Source organism: Osmerus mordax, chromosome 12 (genome assembly GCF_038355195.1).
Source record: "Osmerus mordax isolate fOsmMor3 chromosome 12, fOsmMor3.pri, whole genome shotgun sequence".
NCBI lineage: Eukaryota > Metazoa > Chordata > Actinopteri > Osmeriformes > Osmeridae > Osmerus > Osmerus mordax.
Genome location: NC_090061.1, coordinates 2,015,011 through 2,042,549, shown reverse-complemented (window position 1 = coordinate 2,042,549; position 27,539 = coordinate 2,015,011). Strand labels below are relative to the sequence as shown.

Sequence of the window (27,539 nt, the reverse complement as noted above, 5' to 3'; positions counted from 1 at the left end):
AGTGAGAATTGACTGGTTATGCAATGGGGATGATAACATAACTAGTATAACATACTTTTGAATCATTTTTATTACCCCCCTCCCCTCCCCCAAAAAAGAAGCCATTGTACACCGTGCCTCACTTAACATGAGTGGAGGTAAACTCTGGGAGATAACGTTGGCCTAATCTATTTCCTCTCTGAAAACCTTTCATGTCTGCTCTAAAAAAGAGCTCCATGTCAATGACCGGTGACTTAAAGTTAATAACAAACCAACTAGAAATTGCAGTATCCAAAAATGTACATTGTCTGCCTCCAAAAATAACCAGACTAACAATTATTGAAATTACTTAGTCATCATTGGACCCACATTATTAGTACTGCATGTTATTGTCAAATAGTAACACGGGAGTTGTAAATGTTTTGACAGGATAGTTTATACTTTTCATATAAAATATATATAGTTTATGTGCATACTGTTATATTTCCAATCTCAGACATTTAAGTTCACAACTTCAACATTAAAATGGAAACGCATGTTTGGCAATATTGAACTCAACCTAATTTGCTGTAACAACATGCAATCGGTGCTATTTTACAGTCAGATCGATGCAAAACACGTGGAGATGACAACAGAAAGCAAAACAAGCTTTTGAACTGTCTTTGCCACCAAACTGTACACCTAGTTACAAAACTTGCAGAATGTATTTTCTACATTCATTTAGTTGACAGTGAATAGTATTATTAGGACTATATTCATATCTACTGGCACTAAATTTTGGCACTCTTATTTGGCATTTAAAACAACCATAATCGACCATGAGTAAATATGAGTCTTTGACTGCAAAATGTATGTATTCATACACCATAAAACTGTGTTCAGTCTCAAAGTGAAAAAATGATTTTCATCATCTTGACAATAGCTGCTACCCTGATTCTTGACAGACAAATATAAACTGCTAAAATACTTTCAAAAAGCAAACTATGACAAACTTAAAACAAATTGCGGCACCCACTTCAACAAGTATAAACATAGTAGAACGACCGGTTGCAGATGTCAAGCATTGCTAAGTATTTCATATTAACATCAAATGTTAAAGAATAAGATATACAGTTAAGTTTAGAAGAGTAATAAATTACATAATTCAAATATTTCACCTCCATAAGCAACATATTTGGCTTAAAAAATATGGAACTATGAGCTGTTTAGATTATTTTTTCTTTCAATATACTCACACAATAAGTATGTTTATATTCAACTAGCATGTAAGCAGGTATCTTTAAAAGCAGTTTTGTGAAAATACATAAAAATACTTTTTTGAACATCATTTTTCTTGAATTTTATTAGAAACGGAACATTTGAAACAGAACACCTCGATGCAGACGAAGTCTAAAGTGTGCTTAAGACTGTTGGGCTTGGTGGCTACAGAAACAGACGATTTTGTCTCGACACCGACACGCGTACACAGTTCAGATGACACAAGTCCCAGAAGCAGCCGCTGCTGTCAATCAAGCCTCCGACAAGCCAGACAGAGGAAATGACGATTTCGCCATAAAAAAAATAATTAAAAAAAACTGCCTCCTTTTGTATTCTTTCATTTTATTCCTTTCAGAGGGTGTCTTTTGTTTAGCGGGAAAAAGAGAGCGAGAGAGAGATGGGAAACAGCGTTTAACAAAAGATATTAAACCCCTCAATCCATTTCACCAGATGGAGAGAGAAAAAAAAGCAAAGCGCTGGAAAGAGGGTTGGGTTTTGCGACGACAACAAAAAAAGACTAAAAGAAAAACGCTCTATTGAAACCAATGTAAGGCACTCGAGAGGCAGTAATAGATCAGGAGAGATCTGTCAAACTGACGTTCATCCCTATGCCAGGTCTCGCATATGGTACCGCATGCACTGCTTTTGGAAACTCTGGAGACATTACGCGGCCATTCTCCCCCGTACTCCCCGTTATCGACAGCCTAGCTTTACTTCTCATGGCGTCCGTGAAGGTCACCTAAAACACACGCACACACACACACACAAACACGCACACACAAACACCCACAGGGATCCAGAAACAAAGAAGCTACACGTTAGCTTCTCACGTCCTCTTAAAAACTTGTCACTTTAAATGTTAAAACATGACAATGCAGATGTGAACTAAATGTGACTTCCATTGGTAATGCACAATGTAGGATGCTTATGTTGAAGCGTATGCATGGTCATTGCAAGCAGTTTGTTAAGATGTGTTACTGGGAAAATAAGTATTATGCACGGCCATCAACAGTCATGAAGATGGTGAAGAACTGTAAGGAAACTTAAATGAACAAAAATAACTTTTTAAGTTCTAAAAAAGGGTGTCTTTCTCTCTCATTAACAAATCATAACAACATATGGACTGTTTGGCCAGTCTCCTCATTCACCAACACAAGGATGGGGCAGATGAAGCCAAAAGCGTGCATTTGGGGGAATTTAATGAAGACCTTGTTTCCTACCCCCTAAATTTTTACACTTTCGATCCCATATACGTTGTAACCTTCCTTATAAGTTGCAAAATTCTGTGAATTCTGCGAGGAAGTTGGGTTAATATTCTGTGCATTCTTTGCCACCTTCATGCGTTTCGCCTCTGCTCTGGACTTGTAACAGAACTCTATCAAAGCCACCAGCATGGCCAACCCAAGCCCTCCGACCAGAATGTAGAAGACCCCGGCCACGTTGCTCAGGCTCAGTGCGCTCGTCTTCTCCTGCAAACGCACACAAGTCAGAGGTCAACAGGGGGCAGTGGCGAAGGTCAAAGGTTAAATAATATATATAATTTATTTTTAACACAAACTCAACAACACACCAATACAATTTCTAATTATCTACTATTTACACAGCCAATATTGTAATACACTAAGCACAAGAACAACAACAAGACAATACATACAAGTGCTGCCTTTATATAGTGGGTTACTTTCATAAAGCAATGTGGTGGGTTATGGTTAGTTTTTGGGCAGCTGATGTTATTCTCTTGTCACGATGAAATGCAGTAGCAATCCATACAGCCTGTGACATGTCTGTTACCTTATGTGTAACTTACAGTATCTGTTCTGTGTTACATGTACTAAACAGTATGTGCTTGTTACTTCCTTATGTGCTAATCCTGGCTCTCCTAAAGGACCATTAAAAGGGATGCCCGTAACACTGGCCTAGGGTGATTAACAGGATCGTCACTAGCAGAGACAGGGACAGGGAGAGGGAGAGCTTAGAGAACCGGCAAGGTCTGACACATAAGGTGAGTTTATCATCATCAAACACCTATGTATTCATTTAGACAGGATGTCAAATAAATACATGGGGAACTACCTGGGCAATGTGCAGTAACAAAGAGGTAAACAATCAAGATAAAGGCTAGTGGGGAAGGAATTGGTAAAGGCAAAGTGACAACAAAAACAAGCATAAACAGTACAGTTAACATTTGGGTGGGAGTGTTTTTAGGAGTGAGATTGAGACTACGTGGTAATTGTGAAAATGTCAGAATTTAACAAATTTCTCGCATCAACATGGGAAAGCACATCATTAAGCGTACCATTTCATCTTAACAGAACTTCAACTGCCATCTTGACATGATGTTGTCTATGCCTCAAGAGAGGTAACTGGTGAAAGTTTTTCATTAGATGTGCTTATAAAAAATGAATGCTTGTCCCATGTTCTGCTGTGTATTTCATATTTGTTTTACATTTGAATTACTTTCAATTGAAATACTTATTTTCAGTTTGGTCGGATCAGTGTAGGACTGGAAGGTATAGGTTTGTGACACCTAAACAACTTCACATAACAACATAGACACAATGCACGATATATCCCTAAGAAGAACACACAGGAACACAAACACGCACATAGCACTGAGGACATACAACAGTTTTGGACACCCTTTATAGATGGTCCAAGGAATAGCCAATCAGTGTCGTACAATTTAGTGGTGTGAGCATTCCCTTGTCTAACTGTGTCCAAATGTTTCAAATCAAACTGTATATATAGCAAAAGCTTTTTGTAAGAAAAAGCTTTCTGTTTCATTTGACTTGAAATTGAGGAGCTGAAAAAAGAGGTATTGATGGGTCATTTTGATAAAGGAGTGCACATTTCATAATCGACATTGCATGCATTACTTTGTACTATAGACTATACATGAGCTTATTCATTAGTAGTTCTGCAGGCATTAGTAAAATTGCTTACCAAGTGCTTCTCATGCTTTGTTTTGTGCATTTGCTTGTATGATATCATTACTTTAAATGGGGTCATTCCCGCTAGTAATAAGTGTGCTTGGATCACAGAGAACCTGCAGAGACTAACCTTACTTCCAGAGTCCTTGGCTCCACATTCACCTTTATCGTACCACCATTTGTTTTTCAGCTTGTCTAAGACTCCTTGCTCACTGAGTTTCAATACCGCAAGGTTTACTGGCGTTCTTCACGTGGAAAATAACATAAATAACATTATCAATGTTATTTTATGTTATTATTACATTTACACTGATTCAACTTTTTCTTTTTTTCACCAACTTTGTGATTCTCAGTTCTTTTCGTTGCCATGGCGATAGGACGTTGATGCGCCATTTGGCCTAAGCAAAAGCGAGTTTTGCAGAGCCAAATGTGCATTAACGTATCGCCCGAAGTAAGCAGCAAGGGCAGCAGGGATACGCGTGCATGTTGAAGGCCAATGTAAGGGGTCTACAATCGGCAAAGCGCCTTTTTCAAGGCGCCCAACAGTGGACTATGTGTAGGGTTTTAGCTTTAGGTTTTTAGCTACAGCTAGCTCTAACTGACGCTAGCTATACTATAGCTAGCCATAGTATCGGCAGTGTTGATGGTGTTTGAGCACGTCTGCCAGGCTGACCGGTTTAGCCAGCTTTCGGATTTCGGCTCCTGCGCGGGTCTGCTGCTTACTTTGGAGGTTGCATTGAGTTACCCATCACTTTTCTCACTGGGGCTGACCTTGGAATCACCTCCCCCGCTGCCGCACTCTCCCTTGTCGTACCACCATTTGTTTTTCAATTTGTCCAACAGGCCTTGTTCATTCAGTTTTAGTACTGCGAGGTTAACCGCATTTCTTGAAACGATAAAACATACTTGTAAGACAGGGTGAGCCACTTATCAATTGTCTCCGTCTATCATTCATCGTCACTTCTTAGATTCAAAAAATTCAAGTTTGTTCTTTTTTTAAAAGACGTATCGTCCCCTTCCACTGTGAGGTGGCAGTTACGTCACAAAAAGCTAGATTGAGGAAATCTGGGGCACATAAACATTAATGCTCAGCAAAGGTGGCCGAGCGTAAAAACATAACAGAGAGGACAGTGCTGGAAAAATGGGGGGCTCTTGTGACTACAGGCATGTACTCACATCCACAACATAAATATAACAGTCTTGCAAGTGACTCCACTAAAAGAGACAGCAAAATAGCAGTGGCGTTAAAAAATGGTTAGAGCTTATGAAAATACAACATACAACATATTGTGTAACCCCTCTAACCATAACAACCCTGTTCTAATGGCAGGTCCAGTACTGTGTCGAGGTATGAAGGGTGACCATTTTTCAAATTTGAGGGCTAAAAGGCCGTCTTAATAAAATTGAGAATTGATCTACTGGAGAGTTGGCATGAATGGCAAGTGGGCAAGAATTTCTGAACTAGTCCCTGTTGACATGAGCTAAATATATCTTAGCATAGCATGGAAACCCAAGCAGTGCCACATATCAGATTTCTGCTAAATTTGTTTGGAATGGCCAGATTCTTCACAAAGGAATTTTTCAGTTTACTTTTACCAACATGAGTGTACTGCAAGGGTTTGGTAAAACACATCAAGCAAAATCGACATCCCTACATTAGGTCTAAACACAGATATAAGCAATCAATCAATTAGGGTAAATCAATTGTGAGTGAGGGTATGACGAGAGGAAAAGATATTATGCATACTGTAAACATTTAGAGGACATAAGCCAAGACAAAACTGGACAGAGAGACTCTCAGGACAGACTAGTCTAAGTCTGGATAAAAGGGATGTGGCAATATTGAAAATTCAAATTAGTCATATAAATATTATTATCAATGTAATATCTGCATATATATATATATAAATATATTTAAAAAATCATTCAAATTTTTTGAAAGAATTTCACTAAATTTGTTTTGCAATTTATCGACTTACAATAAATTGCAAGGCGTTTTTTTACTTTTAAAACTTCAGGGTTTACCTCATCTCCTTATACAAACCAGAACACATAAGCAAAGCTACATCAGGGTAGGTGGGATACTATAACAACATTGGACACATTGTTATACTATTCCACCCACCTTAATGAGGATCCTTTGGGGGTGGCGATGCCGTAGCCCTTGGAGTCCAGGTTCCCTCCGACCTTCATGGTGTCGCAGGGCTTCCTCTGCTCGATGTACTCGTTCATGGTGGACTCCAGCAGGTAGGCGTACTTCCCCTTGGACTTGCGTACCCTCAGCACCCCCTCGGCGGTGGTTTTTACAAACACCGAGGGCTCGGCGCTACGCATGTACGTCCACATTTTATCAAAGAGGGCGATTTTGGAGCGCTGTGAGGACGGAAGGCACAGAATGGAGTTCATGTTCAGGTTCGTATTCAGTGTACGCATTATTCATAATTACATAGAATATTATTAAATATATAGTATTATTTGCTGAGGAGGTGAGTCATAATATAATATTTTGTATTGGGATTAAAAGGTTTTGTTTGTTGTGGGTGTAGGTTTGTTTTCAAATGTGGGTGGGACATATTTCTTTCATAACTGAGGATACGGCCATTAAATATAATTTCTTTTTTTTTTTTTTTTAAGTGAAACCTATGCCCCTGGTGGATTATAATGTTCTAAACTGAATAAAAAGACTTTTTCATCTTACCCTGAAAAACTCTTTGGTGGAGCCGGAGTCTAGAGTTCCATAGGCTATCTCACTCTGCTTAGCCAGGTCCTCGGCACTCTCGATGGGAGAGACCATCCTCTCCACCGTCAGAAAGGCAGCCAGGTTGGCCGTGTAGGACGAGATTATGATCAAGGTAAAGAACCACCAAACCCCACCGACAATGCGCCCAGAGAGGGATCTGGAGGAACAAATCACAGAGATCATTTAGAAGGGGATTCCCTGAAGATCTACTCATGTTCTTCTTCAGCTTATGTGATGCCATGTATGTACGGCTACTGACTTGGACAAGAGTACATTCAGTGAATCACACAAACTGAGACTACAGATTAACAGTCTGTGAATAGTGCCACACAGACAAGGTTTTTAGCGCATCTTAGACACAGCCCTGTGGAGAGGGGTGTTGACAAAACAACATGGAGAGGCCAGACAACTCTGAAGGATGATGCATCAATTTTGTATTTCTTTTTAAGTAACATTAAGTCCCTGTGAAACTTGTCGCCAGACTGTAAGAGTCGTGGTAACATCATTCATGAAGAGTAGGTTTGGAGGGAGGCCTGATGATACATCTCTCAAGAGTACATGAGACTCCTTCTCTGGGGCTATGTGGGAAACAATTTAGTTTAATCCGCAGCACTCATACTTCATTAAATAGCTATATGCCAAACGCTAATATAGCGCTTTATTCATTAAGGCTGGGACTAAGATAATAAAGGCCAAGGCACGTCTAATTGCTCAATACCAAAAGCCCAGAAGGTATTTGTATTTCATAAAAAACATAGGACATATAACATATTTCAACCATGTTGTTATTGATAAACTAGTCTGGCCTGTACCAAAAGTAATAAAAACGGAAGGGGTGTTTTTTTGTTGTTGACCTACCTGGGCGATATGTCGCAGCCCTGCCTCATGAAGGCGCCGAGGGAAAACCAGAGACTATTGAATATCCCAAACTCGTTGGTCGACTCATTAGTCTGAATCTGGCCATCCTCGTACTCCTCGGTGTGCCACTCGTACGGGCTAAAGCGGCTGACCAGGAAGAGCACCACGCTCACACCAATGTAGGCGAACACGATGCACATCCAGATCTCGTAGGCCAGGGGGTCCAGGAAGGAGAACACCCCGGGCTTGGACTTTTGGGGCTTCTTGATCATGATGGAGATGCCCAGACTCATGAAGGGCTTGGAGAAGTCGATCACCTCCTCCCTCACCAGGGTGATGGTCAACGGAGCCACGGCGATGTCAGCTTTCTGCGGACAGAAGCACAGAGTCATGTTTCAGTCTCAGTAACAAAGAACGAAAGAAAAAAAGATAAAAGGAACTGTTTTTCGTCATACTGATGCCACAAAAATAACAGCTACAGAAAATTATATTAATTTCTTCCTCCGGGATTTGTTTTTCCATTCTCTCAAATTAAGTTCTGTGTTTGACAGAGCCTTGGTAGTTAATTACAGTTAATCACTTTCCTCATGTCCTTGTCAGTCTGTTTCATTGGTTCAGTTAGCTGCTTGTTAATCATTTAATATGGGGAGATTACAACAAAAACAGCCCTCCAAACAACAGCATCTGAGCTCTGCAATGTGAGGCCAAACTTCAATTCTGTGTTGGAATGTACTGTTGAACAATAGTGCATTTGACAGCTGACCATCTCTTTACTCACCCCATAAACAAGTTCTCCCACCATCCCATTCCAGATTTTGGTCTCTGCATCTCTGGCTCCATATTTTCCATCCCCCACTATTTTCAGTTGGTATTTAAAACCACAGTGCTTGGCTATCTCTGCGGCTAGGTCTACACAGTAGCCCTCATATCTCTCATTGTCAACAAAATTGTCAGCGTTCTTCTTGAGCATTACATATGGGGCTTCCTGAGGGACAGAAAACCACAACTTTTGGTTGAGCAGCCTCAGCCACAGTATTGGTGCCATTGACACAAAACTGATTTTCTTCTAAAACCATCAACTGTATTTCTCTTTTGTGTCGTAAAACAATTGACATGAAATGCAGTTTGCGACGCTTACCAAAATCGTGGTCACGATGACGGTTTTGTTTTCCATTCCAGTCGTTTCATTGGGGAATATGTCAGACTTTGTGACAGCCATTTTGTCGACTTCATTCCAATATCCAATCTGTGGACAGGTATAATCACACACCATAACCTACACTTCAAACATACACCTCATTATGTAAGTTCTTTTGCAAAAAAATATGTTTTAAGAGATCTTTCTTCTTTTTGTTACTTTGCGTAACAATCTTTGCTAGATGAATAATAAATAAAATAAAAATCTATATTTGATCAAATATGTGAGATTTTGTGGGTGGGTACACATTTGAATATTACAAATGTAAAATATTACATTTGTAATATTCAAACCGGATTCCGTTTTGGCAGTTACCTTAACAGGGCCGTTGTTCTTCAGCTCCATGATATTGACAGAATAGTTGACTCTCCTGCCATGCTGATCGAACTGGATGTTGCCCGTCAGCCCGTCCACGCGAACCTACAGGACAACCAGACCACAGTGACAGCACGGTACCATGCCCCCCCACCTCGCAGGAAGTACCCCAGTAACAGACCATGTGTGGAAGACAGAACCTCCGTGCAGAAGAGGCTCATATCTCCCCTGTGGAGCCTGAGAGAAAGTGCCAGATCAAGAGCGTGTGTGGGCAGAACATTGTGACAGTTGGCTCTGGAGAGCTGAGTGTGTGTGTGTCTCTCCCTCTCTTGTTTTATTTATTTATTTATTTATTGCATGTGCGTGCGAGAACCTGCCGTTTCCACGGCAACCCGTCCGTCACCTGTTTGAGCGCCCTCTCGATCTCCACGCCCTGCGCCCAGGGCACGGCCGGGTTGGCCAGGCAGTCCCCCGTGTTGGCCCTCCTGGAGATGTCGATGCGCTGCTTGTGCAGGTAGCGGAACGCCTCGGTCATCACCTGCACCGCGTCGTAGGTCAGAGCTGACGTGTACTGGAGAAGAGAGGGGAGGGTGGTGAGTAAGGGTGGGGCGAGGGGAGTGGAGTGGAGGGGAAGTAAGGGTGGGGTGGGAGGTAGGGGGTGATGGAGGGATCGGCATATGGTACACAATCTGTGATTAGGATCTGAATTAAGGGTTTCAGTGTGTTCAAGGGTGTGTGTGTGTGTGTGTTTGGGTACATGAGTTTACAGCACTCACCCTGATCTTACTGTCAGCACCAGGGTATTCCTTCTCCTCCAAAGCCTCCCACCTCTGGTCAAACTTGGACACTAATGGATCATCAAAATCCACTATCTGGAAACCAGACACATTCGCTCCACCATATTGGATCTTTGAAAGGTCTCCGTCGATGAAGCCCTGAGGAAAATAGAAAAATTAGGCACAATAAAAAATGACCATAATAAATAAACAAAGAAATGCAAGGCTTCAGGGCAGCGTGAGGAGATGATTTGATGTGTAAATGTTATTAGTAATACAGACTTACCAAGTTAGCAATGATGTAATGGTAGCCTTTCACATGTCGACCAATAGTGATGACCTGAAAGAGACGTTGGAAAGATAAATAAACATGACATATCTAATCTCAGATATGTGTAAAAACATTTCAGTTTTTACCTCAAACTGTTCCAGTTTGAGAGAGAAAATGTTAAACTAATCCAAATACTAAGACAATGTTCACTCATTCTTTCAAATCTTATGGATTAAGTGATCCACCAACCTATTCATGCGGGTAATTGTCACCAAGAACTGTCATTTATCAAAACCATAATCAATTGTTTGAAGAAAAAAAAGAAAGAAGCTAATCTTGGAAGATGAACAAACACCAGTCAGATCATGGCAAATCCACAACCTTTGTGACCTAGACAACCTCTAAGTGGCACACCACTCCCCCTAATCCCTCAGAGTGAGCGACACTTTCGTTAGTCTAGCCTGTTACATAAAGAGAGTTGAATAACAACACAGAAACCTGCCAGGAAGCAGGAAAACAAGATCTACCTGGACGCCTTGGAGATGAAACACTAAGACTACAGAACATTGATTTCCTCGTCTGCTGAGACGTACCTCTTCATGTCTCAAACACACATCCATCCTGACACTCAAGGGCGATTCGAGAAGTGTGAACCAATCATTCACTCGAAACTCCATGATCTGTGAAACCAGTTTTGTTTCCAGTCTAAATTACTGTAACTATTAGTCTGATTGCTACGCCGGCTTATTCCATCTGGTGGGTGGAGGGGAAACAGTATTAATGAAGCACTGTGGAAAGAGGGCTGAACCCAACACCTTCCACGCTTATTACCTGGCCCATATTTGAAAATAGATACATGAAAATAGGTTTTGATTCTATGAACAGTGGTATGCATCAACGATGTCAACACAGAAACCTCTAATCCATGACAATTTACTTAATCGAAATGTAAAATTGATAAACCAGAAGAAATGGAGAATGATAAACCTACCAGTACACACCAAGCTTAAATTTGGATAAGAAGAGGCTTTGTGAACTAGGGCCTAATCCTAGATGATCTCCTCAATTAGAAATATACTCCGGGGGATAAAAAAAAATGTACCAATCAATCAGTCTGTCTATTTCTCCTGTATCTGTCTGTCTGTCTGTCAAGTGAAATCCACACAGCTTCATTCCTACCTGCTCCATGATGTCTTTGACCTTGTCCTGCTCACAGTCTAGGATGACCCTCCTCTCCTTCTTGTTCTCCAGGTCCTGGAAGAGCGAGCGGTATGCCTCGTCCTTCTTCTCGTCCTTCAGGTTGCCCACGTTGATGGCCGTGACCTGCCACTTCCTCTCCGCCGCGGTGTCCAGAACCACCTGCAGAGTGGTCAGTCCTGGAGACCACACAGAGGGGGACAGGACACTCAAGACTTCCTCTGGGCTCGTTCACAACAGGGCTAAGGGGTTCAAACACTTTCGGTGCAGAAACAAGATTGTTGGGTGCAATTAACCGTAACCATGGTGAAATTTTAACTCAGGTCAGGTATCATGTTGGGTTAGGTGAACTTGGAATGACTGTCAACAACACCTGCCATGATTGACTCCTATTTCTATTTGAGAGCCCCGATGAAGATGATGGCATCAGATGTATTAGTAACTGTATAACGGGACAGAATGTTTCCAACCGTGATTCTACTCCCAGCTATAGCACAGCTCACATGAACCACGTTTTGGCCGAACACACACTGACCCATTGTTCCGACCTGTTTAATGATGGTACAAAATAGAAAAATCTCACAGCGTATTGATCCTCAGTCTGTCAAGGGTAGTTGAAGAATGATTTGATAAAGGGGCTTAGTGCTTCACCCCCTCCGTGCAGAAAAGGAGAATTAAAGATGTAATCGATTCGGTGTGACTGGACAGATGTTTTATGAAGACGAGAGCCTTTACCAAGGTACAAAATGGAGGCTTCGTTTGTTCCCAAGTCATGCTTTCTGTCAGGCCAATTAGTTATTACACTGGTTTTCTTTACTGACCTTCAACTTACAAACTTTCTCCCAATTTCTGCACAGTCCAGAGATTCTGAAACCTCATAGATTCATTATGCTGCTCTGAAGGTCTGAACAGTACAGGCTGCCAGTGTCAGGAGTCATAATTTGTCTACTCTCCAAAAGTCATCCATGATGTTCATAATGTCCCTCACCTTCTTCAACTATGAAACACATTGTTACCAGCCCGGTCCTATTCCACATGGTAGAACAAGCAGGATGACAGTTAAAGTCGGTGAAGTTAGAAACTTGACTTTTAATAACCAGAACAGGTTGTTCACCCTTAGCAATCAAGAGAGCTATTGCTCACTCGTTACCGGAATTATTGCCTTGGCTTGTGCAATATGCGTGCATCGTGAATAAGTGGGCGTATGTTTGGGATCTGAATTTCACCATTCGTATTTGCCGAACCAATGGAGTTGAATAAAAAAATTCAAGCATAGTATAAATGTAATTATGCAGTAGGCTAGAACGTAATTTCGGTAAGAAAACGTAAGAAAACAATCCCGCACATACATTTACATGTAAAAAAAAGTTGAGGATGGCTCAACTCTACCGGAAAGTACGATATTCATTGTCCATGTGTGTCCATCAAAACCATATGAAACTCACTTGATTTTGAGCTCATTATCTAAACATATGTTGTATGAGCTTGGGGCCTGTGTTATGCTGTCCTAGATTAGCCTGACAGTAAAACAATAATTGAATTAATTATCAGAAACAAAACATTGTTGTGTCACCTCACATTAGGCCTTAAGTGGTGCGGTAGCTGAGTGTCCCAAGGCAGAAAATGAAAGCATCGCCTTCGCTTACCTGACAGTGCTGCTCTAGAGGAGTTCAAAACAATGATCGCTTGTACATTTACATTTACATTTAGTCATTTAGCAGACGCTCTTATCCAGAGCGACTTACAGTAGGTACAGGGACATTCCCCCCGAGGCAAGTAGGGTGAAGTGCCTTGCCCAAGGACACAACGTCAGTTGGCATGACCGGGAATCGAACTGGCAACCTTCGGATTACTAGCCCGACTCCCTCACCGCTCAGCCAACTGACTCCCTAGAGTAGAAAGATGAATCGTCTTTTTCCAGTGAAAGTATGAGTCTCTCTTACTGACAGTCAATTAGGAGGAGCCACAATCCCTGCTGCTAAAATATAACCATGCAGAGGATGCCAAGGATCTCAAAAAGATGGAGAACACTTTTTTGTTTTAAGATATATAGTTTTGGGGGGATTTTTCATGCTGTATTGGACCTTTTTCAAGTGAAGAGTGACAGGAGAGAGAGAGAAGCAAAAGCAAAGGGCCAAGGCCGGATTCAAACTCAAGCCTCTGAGATGGAGAACTTTTTGGCCAACTTGTTTTCCAGTCAGACTGTGTTCGGTACATAAAAGCAATGTTGTCTTTCTCCACTGTAAAACGAAAAAAATAAAAATAATAATTGTATTTTTCCGATTCTAGCAGCCGTGACCATACCCTCCTCGACAGAATCATGTTCAAAGAGCTCTCGAGAAAGTCAGGGGAGGAGTAGATCAGCAATTAGTCTCCATGTGCTAATGGGATTCATCATATCTAACAGCGGCTCAAGCACACCCTAGCATAACCAGTGTTATCTACACACACATAGTCATACACACACACACACACAGTCACACACACACACACACTTCCCCCACCACCACCACACTCCTCGTCAAACCATCACACCAGTAGGCGTACCACGCATCCGTTGCCATGGGAATAAGTCTGACCTAATTAGATGGGGGGAGCCAGGAGGAATCACACCCAACATGGAGAATTACTGACACGTCTACAGCTAGGGATCTCTTCTGTCTACAGCATGCAACATGAGGACACTCACAGTGAGCTCTCTCCAGCGTCAAAACCGTCAGTGAAACCTTTCTGCGCCGTAAGTGAAACGGAGAGAAGACGCGTGGTGCTTGGCCGTAGCGTAGCCTAATCCTAGCCTGTCTAATACTCAAGCGACAACAAATCCTCTCTGTGATCGTTGACTCCACGCCGCTGATTCACACAGTCGAACTGTAAGCCACCGGTTCTCTTTCCCCGGGCCCCACAGAGAGCCGAGATGTAGTCGTCTCCTAGTGTCACTCGCTGAAATAGGAGCTCCTCCATTGACTTCCCGTCCCAAATCTCATGCTCAGGGAGGTGGTACATACGAAGGGTGATTTCACAGGGAAATGAAACCTAATGTGATTCCATTTCTCCTTTCAGCTATTGTTATACAAGAACGGCTGTTACGTAAGACCAGGATGAAAGTAATATACTGCTGCTACCATAGCGCTTTTCAATGTCCTTAGAAAAAAGTGAAAGGTAGCAATTCTACCTCCTTATTCTCCTTTCCCCTCCTATCAGGGATGCCATTGTAGTCTATTATTTTAGTATCTATTACATTCTTTTATTAATATTATTTTATTATTTACAATGTGGGAACAGTGGATCATAGTAACCCAAGTGGGATATAACAATTTTCTTTTGGCTTGAAAGTCAATGTAACACACTTACATGACAGACACTAAGAGCAGATTCTGGTTCATTTAATGAGCATCGTGGAGTGATTGCCATAACCCCAAGCTAGTAGACCAAGTCTAAACTTTTAGGTGTCCTTCTCCTCTCCAGACATATTAGGTTATTCAATCGTACATAGTCAGAGTTGCTTGACTTTCACACAACAGCAGAAACCCTGACAGTGTCTGTGCTTCAGCGTGGTGGTGGAAGTCAGAGACCGCTGCCATGAGGGCTGGAAACCTTAATGTCAGACAGCAGAACAGACCCTCTATTTAGCTGCCAGCCATGAAGCCTGGTTCTCACACTAAAGGTGCAATGTTATGGTTGATGCTATCTGACAAGTTGTTTGCTGTTCGTCACAATGCCCTTTACTGAGTGTTCTGCTACCTTGTTTACGATGAACTGCTAACAACTCTTTTTCTGCGTAACGTTTACATTTGTGCTAAATTTTTGGTCCAAAGAATGTGTCAGACCTAGTGAGGACTGACAGGTGTAAGAGGAGCCTCCGTGTTGAACAGGTGTGTCTCATATGTTGGAGTGCTCTGTAATCCTGTTTAGCTGCGTTGACAATTGCCTAGCCCCCCAGGAAAGACCTACAAAGGTCTCTAACATGATTTCAGCATCATGAATATGACCAGCGTCTGCATACACAACCTCCAGCTAGAGATTAGTTCTCTAAAACCAGATATTCCGATATGTTTGATGTGTGGAATCATGAATATAGCTGGCATTTACTGTATAGTATATGATGAATGAAGCACATGCAGTAGCCTGCTGTACGGCCAAATAACATCATTTGCATTATAAACTTCCAAATTACATTAATTATCTACTGTATGCAATAAAAAAAACGCTTCTACTCCAGAGCGATCCGTCTGTGGTTGCTGGTGATGCCCATACACACACACTTTACCCTCCCTCACACCCCCCCACACACACACACAAACACACACACACCTACACGGAAAGACAACATGTTCTGACCTCGGTCGCTGTCGTACAGGTACGCAAACTTGTCCCACTTGTAGTACTCTATGAGGCTGAGCAGCGGGCCCTTGATGTCCGGTCTCATCTGGATGATGAACTGCTGGTTGAGGTCCAGGGGGAAGCTGGGCGTGATGAACGACACGTGCAGCGTCCCACAGAACGACGTGATCGTGTTCACAGACTTCTTATCGTAGAATCCAAAGATGGCATAAACTCCTCTGGAGAACTGCGAGCAGACTGAAAACAGAGGAGACACACAGGTCACAATCACAGCTGCCTCCCTCTACTGATACTGCCTCACAGCACACGAAACAGCATCCAGTGCATAATGTACAAAACACAATACCCAATACACAGTACTTAGAACACAGTACATACTACACAGTACCCAGAACACAGTACATACTACACAGTACCCAGAACGCACCCACTATAGAGGACCCAGTACCAGTAATAGTAGAGTATATCTACAGTCATGTAATATTGTCATTTTTAATGGCTTGAACTGCACATTACTGTCTCCAGGACTCCAAGGAGAGATGCAGTTTCCGCTGATTCATGGAAAACTGCATCCAGAAGCACTGCCCGGGGAACGCTCCGTTTCCAAAAGTGAAATATTTACCAGCAATTTGTTCTACTTTTTACCGGAGTCCCACACTGTAGGAACTCAATACAGTGAGCAATAAGCAGTTATGAATGGGCCGTGCTGTACTGTTATCAGAGAACAGTCTTCAGATGAATCCTTGTAGGGGAACACTATATCTGTCCATGCATACCGTAAGACATCTCTTGTTCCTCCTCCCCCCTTCTGCTTGATTTATGAGGTATTTTCCCCTTCTCTGGTGATTCCCCCAGGGTAATGTGTAGTAGATACAGTAGAAATGAAGTGCATGTCTACATTGTGGCCCGTAGCCATACATAGACTGCCATTTATATATGTCTACTGTGGCCTATATACAGTAATATCCTTCAGAGGTCTATGACCACCGCGACCATCTATTCTCATTCATTTATAAATCAATAGGCAAGCGTTGTTATTTGTTTATTTTCTACAATTTTAGTTGTGATTTATTTGAAATATGTTTAATTACGTGACAGATCGTGTGCACTTATGCACAAAATTACCACACGCTGACACAGCACACATCGAAATACGCCAGCTCTGTAACCCATCTCTCATCCCAAGTCCTTATTACCTATGGACAAGCTGTAATATCCATGATATAGGAGACTGAATCTGGAGAACCTGATCGTTGACCGGTGAGAGAGAACACCAGCAGTGGCCTATTAAAGAGACGTCGGACAGAGGTCAGCAAATCGCAACGTTAATCGCAAATAGTTATCGATCAGGTTAATCAGATGTATTGACATTGACATGTATGTCCTCAATGTAATTAATTCAAGCATTTCCTCCAGCACGGTTAAACAGGGAGGACTTTGCTGACACAGGAAGTAGAGTGGATACATTAGCGACAGTTTTAGCTGGCTTGGTTGGAATGGTTTTGCAGTGACAGTGTTTCATTCAAACAGTCAAATATGTAGAATGTGATTTACATACATTCCTTTATTCCACTGCAACTCTATTGAAGAGTTCAATAGAGGCTAACTGGGACGAAGTTTGTTTATGTGGTAAATACCATAATCCATCAACAAATAAAAGTGACGAAAAAACCCCCACCAGATCCAACATAAGGAATCAACAGTAAGGCATTTCAGAAATTCTTCACATACACAAAGCAACAAGCTGATCAAAAATGATATGGCTAGGGTAACGGCTTTAATTAAAAGCTCCAGGTTCAGATTGCTCGAACATTAGTTCGCCGACTGCAACAAAGGTTCCTAGAGGGTTGTTTGAAGTGCAGCGCTGAAGACATCCTGATCGTGTCATCAGCTTGTATCCACTGCCTAACCCTCTAAGCTGATGACACTGTCTTGATGTGGACACAGACACACTAACCTGACTCATCACATTTTTATCTCTCACTGACTATGAATGGTCTCCCTTGGTGACTACACCCGCAAGTTCACCAGTAAAGACCCCCAAAAAGATGTGTAATCTAGGATGTTTTATCCCAGAGTTGGTGAACCAGGTGAATTGATCTAGTTTTTTCCTACCCATTAAGTTCCAATTCTGTGCTTTCAAAAACTTTGTAATGAGGAACTGCATTGTTTTAATACCACCATTGGTGAATATTTGTCTTTTTTAGATTCTTTAATTAAGCAAAAAAATTATAATAACACAAAGCTGTTGCTGGAAGAAATGGCACGGATTCAGTCAAAGCCATTACTACCCTGTCACAAATGACTGGTTTCCAATGAAACTTCTTGTATCAGAAATGCCCCCTGGACTGAAGTGTCTGGGTAAATCGTTTTATGTGGTGGATGAACAAGCCCTAATCAGCCTAGCTGAGGAAAAACCAGAAACAGAATGTTATTATTACGTAATGCTGCGTCCACAAGCAGTGATTTTGAAACACAACTCCAAACAGTTTGTTATTCCAAAAATGTTTACCGTGGTGTCATACTTCGACATAATCTGAGGAGTGTTTAGAGACGATACAACAAAATGCCGTTTGTAATCCGAAAAATGTGTTTCAAGAGGATATTACAAAAGTGTGTGTGTGCATGAATCACTTCAACATGCTCAGCACCCTGTTGTCCTGGAAATCCAGCATCAAACCCATTTCCCAAAATTATTTCCATTTAATGATTTCAAGTTTTCCTAAGAATAATTAGTATTTTCTCAATACGAACAAGTGACATTCTGAGCTCCGTAAACCCTGTCACAATTAGACCTGGAACTACAGTAAAGTCAAGTTGTCGAGGTTGAGAAAACCAGGTATCAAGGAGAGCAGTAACATCTGAGGAAAGAAGATCAGCAAGCGATGACAGAAGAGAGGAATCGTTTCAACAGAGTCAGCGGCAGGAGCAGAATCTCTCTACGGAAACAGCGGGGGGTCTCAGTCGAAAAGTTGAGCAGTGAGAGGAAGTACTCTGCAGTCATTACAGAGACGACAGACTCATTAGCATAACTACAGAGAGTTATGTATGTAGCCTTAATTGACTGGCTGTCTCATCCTCTCTGGTTAAAGATGACTCGACCACACATTCCCTGCAATCCGAGCATGTCATCTCATTTCCGCTCATTAGGAGTTCTGAATAATGGGGTTTTGACGCTCCCTGTGTACATTTGCATAGGTTGATATGTTACATGTTCATTACGCAAGAAGCGGTTCCTGCAGGAAGAGATGGGTAATCTGAGTCTTTACTGCTTCAGGCTTTGTTTCATGTTCAACCTCACACAGGGGTGTCCCATAAATACCCAAGTCAGCCATGAGTCTGTCAGCTACCTCGTTACACATCTGGACAGGACTGTAAAATATGTCCTGGCTCCACTGATGTGAATAACCTTCCTATGGCTGAGGAAAAGGGTTTCACCCTATGAAATATATTTAGCTGTCCCAATTAGCTGCCCTCCTTTCCACATCCACGGCACAATGTTTCATAGAAAAGGTTTTCATCCATCGGGTCGAATGTGATTTGACATCTGAATCCTCACATTTGACCGTGGATGAGAGGTAGCATTAGCTGAAATGGACAACAGCTGGAAAAACAAAAAAAATGTATAATGTGAAAGCTCTGCTATTGTGTAATTCACCGTGTTTGATGTGGGGATGGGTAACTTTAATCGTGTCTGCGAAATGTATATCACCTGCATGTGTGAATGTAGGCCTTTTTATTGCAAAATGGCGGCACTTTGATATTAGAGCTGAAAAATGGTTGAAAGCTCAGCCACTTATAAAAAGCAGGAACTCACACACACACCCACCCACAAACCATAACATCCTGATCATTAGCTAGGTGTTATCTAGCAGAATTAAACTGTTCGCTCTGACACTGCAGAACATTTCACTGTTGACGTTTTAGACGCGTCACCACCATTTATAATGTACGATAATAACATATTAGGCAGGTGTTTTTATCCAAACAGACCTACAGGGGGAATTCAAACCTGCAACTTCTTGTTCTGCAGTCAGCTGCTCTACCACTGAGCACAGCTTCAAACTGTGTCAACAGATTTACAGTAGATTAACTAATCTCTCGTTCACCTCAGAATATCAAACAACCACATCTGCTCCTAAGGATTGACATCCTGGCCAGTACACTAGAGAGGGAGAGAAAAATAACACGCAGGAACTACAAAAGGGAGCTCATCTCTTTGTTCTTTACACAAACGATGCCCATGGGGGGAATCTCATTTTCATCTTACCCTCCTTGTTTATTTATTTATCTATCTCAGCTGAATCCCAATTAGTTCCACTTCAGCTGGTCAACAATAGGCTCCCCTTCCAGCCAATCGCAAAACAGCTTATCACCCAATCTCAGTTGTGGGTCCAATTGGCTGACGTGTCTCAATAGCGCTTTTGTGTGACTCGTGAGGTGACCACTGAGCCTGACTGAGGCATTGTGGGATTTCTTTTGCGTCTGTGGGGTGGGTTCTTCCGCCAGCTGCTCTGTGGCAGGACAGCAGGGTTCATTCTCCGTCATCCAAGACCCCCCCTCGCCCCCACCTCTCCTCGAACCCCCCCTCCACCTTCTTTGTTTCGGCTGGATGCATGCCATGTGGGATGGGGGGGGGGGGGGAGTCTCCCTCACTCTCCCAAGTCCCTAATGTGAAAAATACCCTATTTTCCTTAATTTCACGTCAATTGACTCAGCCTGTTTTGGCAAAACCATAACAGATGCAGAAGAGTAATATAACCCTAACATAGGACGACAAAATCAATTTACTGATAAAATTCCTGCCTCTAAGGAAGAATTGAAGAAAAGAAATCTGTATGCCATACCTCATAAAAGACAATACACTATTCTTAGACGGTATTCATTCTCAGAGACCAATCTGTGCATTCTGCAGCCTACAAACTGTACTAATATTCCGCGAAAGCTAGTCTGGGGATCTGAGGTACAATTTGGTTTGCGACCAAATTGCAAAATACAAAAGCATATCCGTTGACCTTCAATGGAAATACCAACACAGCAACAGAGTACAATCTCCTTAATGATGTCTCACTCTCTGTACTAAGCTAGTCATACTGAAACATTGCTTCATCTATCAGGCCCAAGAGAGCTGCTGTCATGGTAACCAGACACACTCAGTGTTTGAGAGAGCTGAATATAACACATAGGTCTCTTTAGAGAGCCGAGCTTCATTCAGCTCACTTGCTGTGTGCTCACAAAACGGAACTGCGTGAGTGAGTCTGGATGTTCTGGAAACCTTGACACTCGAATCTGAGATGTCGAATTCTGAATACGACCAGAATCAAACAGACGTGAAAGTGCTTAATTACAGCTTCAAATGCTACTCTTGTCTGAGAACGCATGTGGTCTGCAAAACACAAAGAGGATGTTCTACTCTTAAAGCACTGTGACAACATGTTTTGTTTTTTTACGATTTTAAATGTATTCGAGAATGTTTCCATGCATGCATGATAAGAGCATCGACAAAAATAAATACAAAGGAACGGTACTCATCTAAATGTCAATGGTAGTGTCGCCATGGCTACAGTAGAAAAAAGGATTGCGGTACTGGACCAAGCAACCATAGGCTACTGATTATTAATCACAAACATGAGAAACCATGAAAATACCATTCTACGAATTGAAAACACTACACTCATCTTCAAAGCATGCACTTAACTATGGTAACTGGATCACAAAACCCCGCCCAAAATCTGATTTTGAATTAGTCTGCTGTAGTGCACCTGTTTAAAAGTTTCCTCACTAGAGTGTCAATCAGAGGTGTTAATGTTCCTGAAGTGCAAAAAGCATTGTGGTGGGTGAAGTAGTATTGTTAACAGGAGAGATGCCAGTACATTGACTCAGTCCTGTATTGGCAAAATGTCGGTTGGCAGACATGTTTTTTTCATTAACTCCTGGCAGACATTTGCTTTGGCTCGCTGTAAAAGTATTTCATTGTGTGCTATGATATAATTTCTTAGGCTAGCACCTTACACTTTACTACGGTACAGAGCTTGACAAAAACAGCTACATTTACGTTTACATTTAGTCATTTAGCAGACGCTCTTATCCAGAGTGACTTACAGTAAGTACAGGGACATTCCCCCCGAGGCAAGTAGGGTGAAGTGCCTTGCCCAAGGACACAGTCATTTTTCACAGCTGGGATTTGAACCGGCAACCTTCGGATTACTAGCCCGATTCCCTAACCGCTCAGCCACCTGACTCCCCCTGAACATGTAGCTAATAACTACATGTTGTCCATAGTTTGACAGCTGTGAAACATGAGTTGTTACTCCCAAGCGCTCTGACACACACACACTAAGTTTCTTTTCGTTTCCCAACAAAATATTGTGACACTCCAGAGTTCCCATGAGACCATGTGGCTGACTACCTTCAGTGCTGTGCTTCACGTGTGATGAATGTCCATCACAGCTGATAGACTGTGCGAAAGGTTAGGATCCTTTAAAACCACAAACACATTTTACCCTGACTTTATTTAGGGACCAACATACAGGTGTGTAACTGTCTGATCCTGTGAGCACCCCCACCTGTTCCTGCTCTCCTGCTCCCAGCTTCAGTGGGAGATAGCCCCTGGATGATATCAGCCTGGGGTGTGTGTACTGGTGTGTGTGTGTGTGTAAGCTGTGATAACCAGGAGACACATCTACCAGACTTCCTACTTACATTTACAATTAGTCATTTAGCAGACGCTCTTATCCAGAGCGACTTACAGTAAGTACAGGGACATTCCCACGAGGCAAGTAGGGTGAAGTGCCTTGCCCAAGGACACAACATCATTTTGCACGGCCGGGAATCGAACAGGCAACCTTCAGATTACTAGCCCGATTCCCTAACCGCTCAGCCACCTGACTCCCCTAACCAGGAGAAACATCTACCAGACTTCCTATTTCCAATCTACTTCCACAATCACACATAACCTAGTGTTTCTCTCTCTCCTATGCACACAAATGGTCACACAGACACGCACACACACGCAAACACAGACACGCACCCAGACACACACACACACATGCACGTACACACCACTCCTCATCTCTCCACGGTTTCCACGGGCGCTTCCTTCCCCTAGCAACTCGTTTGACAGAGTGATCTTAGTGCCCCCTACCTCCAGCCTCACAGGGACTCTGATTCTTTTAATTGAATAGGATTGAATTGCAGTGTCAAGTACCAGGGAGAGAGAGCTGGTTGGCTAAACATATCGTGACAGAGTGTGAGGGAGAATGGCCCCTCCTATCGATTGGACTTCTTGTGGTGGTTTTGGACAGGTATGAATCATTCTGTCCTTTTTAATGGACCGGCCCTGCCCACAGATAACGTCTCTCAAAGGCAGAGTTACGTAAGACAGTTAAATGTGATGGATCAAGAATTATGCTTTTGATCTTGCTTCCTGTACCCTTATGACTTATGAGTTACCCCTTTTCTCTGGTTTTGTGTCATGCCTGTTGTTCCTTCGTTAAAATATCTGTTTTTTAAACGGAAATTAAACGTGCAAGCAAGCACACACACGGATGTCCCTGCTTGTCAAGAACACACACGGAGACCAAAATAAATTTCGAGGACACGGACAAATCAAATTCTAATCAACATGGTGTGGAGATCGTCCCTAGACGGAGCTCTGCTCCAGCATTTCAGATGCTAATAAACTATTCCCAAAGCAAACATTCTAGGGGAAAAAATAAACAAAGGAATCATGTTTGATCCAAACATCGATTACACTAAACCAATATTTTGCTGTCAATTCCTACGTGGATCCGCCATCAGACTCATTTAACTACTTAAATACTGTTGCTTTGTCTTGAGATCCTTCTAAACAAACTGTATTTGCTCGTTTCCCCAAAACGAGACATTTCCTAACCATCCATATTTAATGAAACATACATTTCTGTATGGTGATCTTAAAGTATCCGAGCTACTCGGATAACAATGTGCTTGTTCCTATGTGTGTGTCCATGTTGCAGCACTGGAACAATAAAAACACCCAGCCCAGCCAGAAACCTTCTGGGTCAGGTGCTGAAGGAGTGTTGTTCATCATAATGGGGATGTCCTAGATGTCAAGGACTGCCGATATTGTACTTAATCTCCTCGCTAGCCGAGTACTCCATCTCCTTGGCAAGGTACTCCACCATCTGATGGATGAGGCTGTTGTCGGAGGGGGGGTCTTGATTGAAACAGGGCCAAAGGGACTGGAGTTGTTGTCACCATGGCACCCTTAGTGACCAGCCCTCTGGTGAAGAATATGTTACAGAATCCACGAGAATGGATTCGCGCAGTTAAGAGCTAGTTGTTATTGGCTTGTACAACAGATCTTACAAGGACACGTTTTTGAGAGGAGATCCAGATTAGCGTTGTGGGATGGTGTTCTTCCGTCGACGCGCTGCCTTGATGCCGAAATCTTCGCACAATAAGATCTGGAGAAGTCGCTCAGGTTAAGCTTAAACGCCATGAAATAAAAATAAACCCTTTCATCAAAAAATTGTAATTAGATCCTGTTTTTAGACGTGCAGCAAGAACTTCACATCTTGGCACTGTTGAAAATCCTGGCAGTTCATGTGTTAAATTCAAATTGCTTTGACAAGTAGGAGCTATTCATAGTGGATCCTTTGGTCCACATCAACACAATTAGGGTTGACCCGGTCGCCTCAAAGGCAAACACAAGCCAAGTGTATTTTAATCTAGATGAGAGGAGACATCAGCCATAAAAAAAAATTCAAATGAGTAACTGATATTGTAGGCCCTGTATTATAATGTGTTCAGTAAATGGGTTATTGTGAAATAACGTTTGTTTTCAGGACAGGGGAAGGAGGCTATAGCCTAATTTCTGACCAGCCAATTCCCCAGCCTGTTTAATTTGTCACTGCTTGCTCTAAAATAGTGGGACATCAACATAATTAAACTTGACTTTGGGTACAAATAAGATTTGCTCTGGCTTTTTATCACAGAACAATACACACTTGTATGTATGGCAACAAGCAGTCAGTGGATACATCAAATTATCATTCACTGTGACTCAACCATAAAATTGTATATCTTTTGGAGTGTTAAATGGTCTGTTTTGAAATTGGTTCCCAAATGAGGTAGGGTTTATTTTGGATGTGATGAGGAAAAAATACATCTAAAGCTTGAGTGCATGAACACTGATATGCAAACACATGCTCACGTGCTCACATAAGACACAGCCAAGATGGGATAAAGTAGAGTAGAGTAGAAGACTAGAGAGTATTTCTAATTTCTCTTTCTCTCTCTCTCTCTCTCTCTCTCTCTCTCTCTCTCTCTCTCTCTCTCTCTCTCTCTCTTTCTCTGTTTCTCTCTTCTGTCTCTCTCTCTCTGTCTCTTTACTGTTTGTCTCTCATATGTGTATATATGTCCATCTCTCTCACTCACTCTGTATCTCTCTTACTCCAAGAGAAACACACAGACTCACGTTGTTCACATCTGTGGACCAGGCATTATGATTAGCCAGATGCATGCATGACTAATGCATTATTCATTGACATGTTACAGCCCTGGCATTGTAGGAATGTATCTATACAGTATGCACATACACCATTAAATATACAGCATGCCAGATATCATAGGAAACACATGATATAGATGTTTCTGACTAGCTGTTAGTTTTAATTGTGGGATGATGCTTTTATAAGGTATTCATGGAGTGCATACTGTATATATAATACGTAAAAAGTATTATTTTCCTCTGTGTATGATGCAAGATGCCCCGCCCCATTAAAACGACATCCTCAGGAGCAAAATTTAAACTCCTAATTGGTTGATATGACTTTAATGGGACTTGCTATAATATCTCTACTCAATGAAGCACTGGGGCTTTCTATTTAGAAAAGGAATACATAATAGAAAGCAACGCCTTACAAGTCAGACTGCCATCTGCTGGTTTAAGCCAGAGTCTAACATCCATTCATCAGAGAAGAACTGTCTCCAGGAGGCAAACGTTCACGGGTGAGAAAACAGGAAAGTTTCAAGTTTTGAAAAGACGCATCTGTTTGTCTTATTCAAAGTGAGGTGAACTCATACTAAGGATACTAATGGCGGTCGATAATGTGAATTAAGCTCTGATTATTTAAAAATCCATGAATGAAGGCGACTCCGTTTTGTGAACAATCTCTGACATCACACCCCGAAAAACTCTCTTCCTTAGGAACCGTTAATGATTGACAGGGATGTCGCCTTTCCTACTCCATTCCAGCATCATCCCGGTGCATCTGTCTCGCGCACTGGCATTCTCATCACAACACCAGCGAAGGCAATCAATTCAATACCAATCAAATACTCTTCTGATATAGCCGCTCTAAAAGACTCAAAAGGGTATGTCGCTTGGCAACAGCTTAATATAACGTGTAGCAATGGAGATACAAGCCTACAACTGAATTTCATGGATTAGCTTCATCTAACAGACTTATTCCTTATCAAACGAATCGACTAGTCTATCCTATGAAAGGCCATACATTTAGCAGTTGTTGAGTGGTTTACATCAGATGACAGATAAAGGACAGTAACGCTAGATGGTGTAATCTTCAAACCCTGAGCGTCTAATTCAGATGATCATCTCCCTACCCCGAGGGCGACTAGCCTATTTTGATCTATTTATTATGAATTGTATAGCACGAGCCTATATTTCTCATTAAGAACACTTCCACACTCCAAACCACACAGATTAGATTTAATTAACTACAGTAGTCATGAGCATCGACGAAAAAGGCAATCCGAGGCTACATATTTTAAGACAATTGCGGATTGAGAACAAAGAAAAGTTATTGACAGTAGGCTAGATATATATGTGAAAGGAAATACCTGTAATAGTTTAAAACTTAAGAAATGAGTTAGCTGATAGAAAGGATTTGCTGCTCGACGTTGTTCTCTGTGAAAAGCACAGACGTGACTGTTACTGTGGAAACCAACTTTCCCTTGCCGTTATAAGAGGCCACATAAGCGGAGACGACTGACAGATCTTCAAATCAGCAGGCTATCCATATATAATTGTTTTTGTTCACTTTCTATAGACATTTTCACTCAAAGAATCGTGAATAATGGTCACGTAAAGAATTGCATCCACCACTCCAAAGTCAGTTAATAATTAGGCTACGGTTTATAATTATTTAACTGTCTCAACAAACCCACCTGGTCGACCACAAATAGGTTCTCCTAAATTACTGAAATTCGTTTGTAACTTACAACAATTTGTGACGGCGAAACTGTTGGCTACTTCCAGATTGTCAATGTGGGGCGTCAGTCTGAATTCGGCGGTGCCAAATTGAACCATTCCTATCCGAAAAGCACTGTACTCCTGATCGGCGCCTCTTGGAAAGAGTCCCCCTGTAACAAACACCAGAGAAAACCTCAACATACTTTGCATCTTTCACACATTTATTTGGTTTGAAAATTAAGTACACTATTTTACACAGTTAAGGCTGCTCACTGTGCAAATATTTGAATTGAAATGAGTAATACATACCAATTTGAACACTGGGAGAACCTCCGAGCGGCATTCCCCTTAAAATTAATAAAAATAAAACCGACAAATTCATAATCTTAGGCATTTCCACAGAAAAGGTGTCCACATCCAGCGACAGACCTGGGTATCCTTGTTTCTTCAACAGAAGTCTATTTTAGATTCGACACATGT

General features: G+C 41.9%; 1 protein-coding gene across 2 annotated transcripts; it reads right to left on the bottom strand.

Moving 5' to 3' along the window:
• Window positions 1-1,810: 1,810 nt before the first annotated feature.
• On the bottom strand, window positions 1,811-27,453 carry gria2b (glutamate receptor, ionotropic, AMPA 2b). 2 transcript variants are annotated; one of them, XM_067248406.1, is made up of 16 exons: window positions 27,369-27,453; window positions 27,089-27,229; window positions 15,860-16,099; window positions 11,504-11,700; window positions 10,340-10,393; window positions 10,054-10,212; window positions 9,681-9,848; window positions 9,278-9,382; window positions 8,903-9,010; window positions 8,543-8,749; window positions 7,765-8,132; window positions 6,865-7,063; window positions 6,292-6,539; window positions 4,938-5,052; window positions 2,571-2,705; window positions 1,811-1,975 (listed from the first exon to the last, which is right to left on the bottom strand). In XM_067248406.1, exons 1-16 carry the CDS (start codon window positions 27,451-27,453, stop codon window positions 1,811-1,813), a joined length of 2,694 nt encoding a protein of 897 aa, XP_067104507.1. The 2 variants fall into 2 exon arrangements, with proteins under 2 accessions (XP_067104507.1, XP_067104508.1); XM_067248407.1 differs by lacking the exon at window positions 4,938-5,052 and adding an exon at window positions 4,297-4,411.
• Between the last annotated feature and the right edge of the window lie 86 nt (window positions 27,454-27,539).